General features: G+C 62.1%; 1 protein-coding gene across 1 annotated transcript in view; it reads right to left on the reverse strand.

Annotated features, from left to right (window-relative positions):
• SNED1 (sushi, nidogen and EGF like domains 1) overlaps positions 1-5,764 on the reverse strand; it is an 84,458-nt gene extending 78,694 nt beyond the window's left edge. Inside the window, exon 1 of the mRNA XM_025888522.2 lies at positions 5,289-5,764. Within this exon, the coding sequence (XP_025744307.1) occupies positions 5,289-5,501 (213 nt within the window). The 5' untranslated portion in view covers positions 5,502-5,764. The remainder of the gene's footprint in view (positions 1-5,288) is intronic.
• Between the last annotated feature and the right edge of the window lie 236 nt (positions 5,765-6,000).

Here is a 6,000-nt window from a genome sequence, read left to right on the forward strand (position 1 = left end):
CTCTCCGGTGTCCCAGCACCTGTGCCTCCTCGTCCCTCGCCCTGTCCCTGCTGCGCTCTTCTCTCTCCTTCCTTGTGTAGAAGGCAACTCCCCCCACCCCTACCCCCAGCAAAGCCACCTCCTTGCCTCTCCTCGGGTCCACCACGACCAGGTGTCCCTTCAGGCCCAGAGCCCAGCCCCCCAGGGCCCCTGGACCCGCCTCCCCGTGCAATACAGCCCCACAGCCCCTGGGCACCCATTTCCTCCTCTGCGCCCATCACCCGCCTGAGCTGCTGCCTCCCTGCCTCTCCTGAGACCTTGCTGCCCCTTGGCCTGGTCCTCAGACAGAGGTGCCTCCTTTCAGCCACCTGCCACCCCTGTGGGGTCCGCTGCCATCCTATAGCCACCACAGTCGAGACGCACCCCAAATGCAAGCCTGGCTTGTGTCCCTGCTCCACACATACACCCGGACTCTCACCCTGCCAGTCCCTCTTCTGGGGACAGTAGTTACTCCTCTGGGCCCCAGCTTCATCCCAGACCCCGTCCCTAGCAAGCCTCTGAGGCTGCCTGTGCCATTGCCCCCTCTGACCAGAGTAGCCTACAAGGGTCTGAGGGACTGTGCTGGCTTTGGTCTACCCCTGGACCAGCTCGGAGGACAGTGTGGTCCCGGGCTGCTCCACTGTGCGGAGGGCTTGGGTCCAGGGACCCCGTCCTGTTCACACTCCTCTCGCCTGCACTCAGCCCGCGCAGTTCAGACTGGTGTCTCAGCTGAGTCCTGGGGCTGGGGAGCAGGGCAGTGGCTACGCACACAGTAGGTGTTTAAGGAACAACTCGCCTCACTTTGTAAAGAACCAGTTTATGGATGTTGAGGCTCTAAGGCTGCCCTCCCCCTCCCCCCGAGACAAGGGATGGGGAGAAACCAGCCTGGTACCTTCCCCCCTGCCTGCTCACCGGCTCACGGGAGCAGCATCCCTGGGGGCCAGGAGAGGAGGGTGCCAGTGAGGATGCCCTTCTGGGTGGCAGGGGGCAGTAGGGCGATGCATATTCCTTCAGACCCAGTCGTCCCACTTGGAGGGATTTATTGTAAGGAAAGGATGACGGGAGCCCCGTGTAAAGGCATGGATAGGGTGCACCTGCGCCAGAGCACCATGAATTCATGGGGACCACTGAGACCACCCACTCAATCAACACTCAATGGAGCAACCAATTCAAAGAATCATGATCTAGCCACAGGATGGAATATTAGACGGTCCCCAGAAAGCATGTTTCCACAAATTTAAGGCATGGGGAATGCTCATGGCATAAAATAGTGAAAGAAATATGGGAAATAGGAATTGTATGAAGTGGCAGCCCCAGATTTGTCGTGTAGGACCCTAAGTATGCTTGGAAACAGATCAAGAAGAATTTCAGCAAAATGTTGAAAGTGCTTATTTTTGGATGGTGGGATTATGGATGTATCAACGCACTGATCAGAAAACGAACAACAGACATCGACAGAGCAGCTTCCAGGAGCTAGCTCTCCTCTGGAAGCTGGGACGGCACAGCGAACAAAATAGAAATGAGTTTGTTTTAGAGGGGAGGTGGGGCAGCAGGAGAAGGGAGAGAGTCTCAAGCCGACTCCACGCTGAGCACAGAACCCAATGAGCGGCTCGATCCCATGACCCTGAGATCATGACCTGCACCGGAACCAAGAGTCGGACGCTTAACTGACGGAGCCCCCAAGGTGCTCCCAGAAATGATTTTAATACTAAAACCAGAACACTGCTGCTATTTCTTGCCTCAGTGCAAGGGCTTGGTTGAGGATGTGGAATGAATGAATGAACACGTCGATGCAGAGTGAGCGCACCAGGTTCTGATGGTGACTTGTGTGGAGGGACAGGGTTTGGCAAGCTGCTTGCTTCTAGCTCCGAAGTTCTGGCTTCATGCTAAGGGGCGGGGACCCCGGAGTTGTTCCCAGCTGGCCAGCCTGGCCTCCCGGGGGCCGGGTGTGTGTCCAGGTGCTCTGGGCAGCACACACAGAAGGCTTTTCTCAGTAGGAGAACATTCAGGCATTCACTCCGCTTTGATAGAAAAACTGCAAGAACACAGCAAGGAGCGTCCTCCTACTTGATCCACACCTACACGCCGCTCGGATGTGCGCCGGGTGCGGGCTCTCCCCTCCTCTGTCTGTCTGTCTGTCTGCCTGCACACAACATTTCCTGAGCTGCTTGAGAGCAAGGGGCAGACATGAGGACCTCTACACACGACCAAGGACACTCTGTGCTGGAAGCGCACGTGCTGAGCGCGAGTCAGGAAAGCGAAGTTGGATGCGGTGCTGCCCACACGGCTTCCCTCATTCGCACGTGTAATCACTGTTGACTCCTACCAGCCCAGCTCCCTGGCTCCCTCTTTATCTAAAGGATGGAAACCTGTTGCCATCATTCTTTTCAACCTCCGATTGTCCCCGTCTGGCCAGAGGGCCCCTCTGATGGCCTCTGTGTCCCCCTGCCACATCCCAACCATTCTTGGAGTGCGGCTTACTTCGAATGTGCTTCATTTACAGCTCCTTCTGCACTTTCCCTGCCTGGGCCCAGTCGTCTCCACAGAGCCCTAGTTCCTTCTGGGGAGACTGACGTCTGGCAACCAGGAGCCAAGCACCAGGAGAGTGCTCAGTGCTATGGGGTAGCACTGAGTGGACAGAGCCAGGAAATGTGTCTGCCATGTCCACTGCCTCCTATCAGAAGACATAAATACATGCTACGAGTTCATCCTGATGTGGCTTGCAGGACACACAGGTCCACGGGCGGGAGGCGGACACCAAGCAAGGAAACAACCAAGGTGGGGTCAGGGGCGAGCACAGGGGACAGAGTTGGGGGAGGGGCGTGGGGGGCCCTTGTTGAGACCTGCATGTCTGGGGAAGAGCCGCCTGCCGCAGGAATAGCAAGCGCCACCCCTGAGCGTGGCCTGCTCTGTGTGGCTGGAGCACAGGGGGCTGGAGGGTGTGCTGGGGGCCAAAGCACCCAGCCTCGAGGCCAGGGGCAGGCAAGGGCTGAAAGGAGAGGCAGGATCTCATTCACATTTGGCAGTGCTCCTACGGGCAGTCTCAGGGGGCAGGGCCAGGAGACCAAGGCCGGCCAGGAGGCCCCTACATGCATTCCGGGCGAGTGGGGATGGTGGCCAGGCCCAGGGCTGGGACCGCGCAGACGCTGGGAAGTGCGATGTGTTTCCAAGGCCCCGACAATGAGGGGACAAGGGAAAGGAGGGAGGCAGCAAAAGGCGACAGTGGGTCCAGGGAGGAAGCTGGACTTCTGTTTGGGTCCCACTAAGTTTGAGATGGAAGGGTGAGGAGACAGCTGGACAGGGTGGTCTAAAGGCCCTGGAATCGGCATTCTGAGCCTCAGTTTCCCCATCTGCCCTCCGATTGTCCAGGAGCAGGCACTGGATGGGCGCGGGAGGCACTGGCCAGATTGCGTGCTATGGAACAAATACCTTCCCTTCTCTTTCCTGCCTCCCACCCGTTGCCGTGCTCCTCCATGACCACAGCGCCCTCACGGTCCTGCCAGGCAGGTGTCCCGGCCCCGTTCCCTCAGCAATTCCACTGTCTTTCTCACTGAAGAAAGAGAAGGCACAGCGTGCCCACTGTGTCCACACGGGCACGTGTTTTTCCGATACTCTCTGTTTTAGGAAAAAGCTTTTATGGAGATACATGTTTTGTTAGTGGCCATAATGTTCGTTTCTCATGAAACGATTTGTTTTTCTAGTAGATCTTTCCACCTTAGAGCCATTTCTCCCCGTTGTTTTGGCAAGGGTAGATGTTTTTGGTGAGGCTATTAAGAGGGTCCACCATTTGAATAATATTTTCACCTGCAACTTTGATGGGAAGGCAGAGCCTGGCCCCGATGCTTACGGAACATTTTGACGGTGTTCTGTGAAAATGGTGCCAACCTGAGCTGTCCCGTTTCTAAGATGCAAGGGCCTCCTCTGGCCCCTGAGCACAGCTCTGCGCTGTCCACCACGTACTGCTGGAAGTCAGCCCTGGCCCAGGGGGCCTCTCAGCAGGGTGGCATCTACAGAGAGGACGCCTGCCCCTCCCACCACTGCCATCACCAAATGCCACTGCCCAGGTGCGGAAGCCTTCCTGCACAGGTGCGGGGAGAGGCCGCGGCCAGGCTGTGCCGTGGCCACTGGTGGAGGGAGCACATGATGTTGGTGGAGGCCACTGGGACAGAGCTGGGTGAGGATGTCCATAGTGCAAAAGATGTGAGTGGTGGTGGTGGTGGGGAGGAGAGAGCTGACAGAGCAGGAGGCCGCGTGGATGGGGGCGGCAGGGGGTGGTGTTGGGGTAGGGGGGACGGGGCTGACGGCAGTGGTGGTGGATGGTATTGAAAATGGCCGAGGTCGTGGCTGGGGTGACGGTGGTAGATGTAACGGGAGGTGCCATCAGGCTGGCCCAACACCTTCCTAGCCTCGATTTGGGGACGATGGGTGCCAGTGCCCAGGGGCCCTCCTACAGTAAAGCTGCAGGACAGTGATGAGACAGAATGTTTCGTGCCCTCTGTGGCCCAGGGTCCGACACTGGGAGCCGCAGACACAGGACCAGCACCCGTGTCTTGTCCTGAACCAGCGCTGGGCCTTGTCCTTCAGCCTGGGCAGTCCCCCTGCTGTCCTGAGCCCCTGGCCCCAGAGCTTGCACTCCTGGGAGTGACCAGCTCCTGGACTCAGGAGGAAGGGAGAAAGGGAAACGACAGCCAGAGGGGACACTACCCCAGCTACCGCCACACCCAGAGGTCGTCTGCTGAGAAGCAGGCCCTGCCCTGACTGCCTGGGGTACGGGTCCCGGCCTCCCGGCAGTGCGCCTCAGGTGTCGACTGGGGGCGGGGCCGACGGGGCCAGGAGAGAGGCGGAGACCTTGGCAGGCCCGGTGAGGAACTGAAAGGGTCAGGTGCCCCATTCGGGAAACGAGGCCCCCCGGAAAGCACGAGGCTGCCGCCACACCGCTGTTTGTGAAAGAACCAGGACTGGGCCAGGACTACCCCCACCGCGCTGGGGGTCCGCTCACGCTGCCCAGGCTCCAGGCGGGTGAGACCCGGCCGGGGCGCGCCGCGCCCCCCTCGCCCAGGTGGCCCGGCTGCAGCCCGAACCCCACCCCCGCCCGCCTCTCCCGCGGGCCGCTGTCCGGCCTTGGCCGCCGGCGGGAGGAAGCGCTGTCCTCATTCCACCTCTGGCCGCCGCGGTGCCAAGTTGCTGGCGGCGGCGGCGGGAGTCGGGGCGGCGGGCAGCGGCGGGGCGCAGCGCCCTCCCCGGCGCCCCCGCAGCTCGAGGTTACTCACGTAGAGTCCGGAGTGCTCGGCGCCGAAGAACGGGAAGGGCACGGAGAGCGGCCGCAGCCCCGAGCCGCCGTCGTCCTGCTTGGGGGTGACAGCGTCGCCGCGCTCCGCGCCGAACGGGTAGAAGTCGGCGAGGGCCACCGCGCCGCGCACCCCGCGCACCCCGAGCCCCAGGGCCGCGGCCAAGAGCAGCGCCCAGGCGGCGGCGAGCTGCATCGCCGGGGATCTGCGGCCAGGACGCAGCAGCGCACAGCGGGGCGGGAGTGGGGACGGAGCGGGGGCGCAGCGGGGACGCAGCGGGAGCGCAGCGGGAGCGCAGCGCAGCGAGGACGGAGCGGGGACGCAGTGGGGACCGAGGGCTTGGCGACGCGTGCAGGGCTGGAGCCGGCGGGGCCGGGCGGTGTGCGAGGAGCGCGGCGCGCCGTCTGTGGGGTTCCGCGCGCTCGGCCGGGCCGCGCTCGGGTCGCCGCTCCGCGAAGGAAGGCGCCGGGCGGGACCGCGCTCAGGGCCGGCCCCGCCCCAGGGGCCGCGATTTAAATATCCAGCCGGGCGGTCGCCGGACCTGGGCGGGGCCTGGGCGGGGCCTGGGCGGGGTCATGCAAATAACACCGCTCTTAAAGCGCCAGGCCCCGCGGGAGGGCCGGGGCGCTCAGGACGCTCCCGGCTGGGCCTGCGCCGGCGGGGAGGCGCGGCTCTCTGGTCCCAGGCTTTGGCG

Source organism: Callorhinus ursinus, unplaced genomic scaffold (genome assembly GCF_003265705.2).
Source record: "Callorhinus ursinus isolate GAN/ISIS: 27379988/994484 unplaced genomic scaffold, GSC_fseal_2.0 scaffold96, whole genome shotgun sequence".
Lineage (NCBI taxonomy): Eukaryota > Metazoa > Chordata > Mammalia > Carnivora > Otariidae > Callorhinus > Callorhinus ursinus.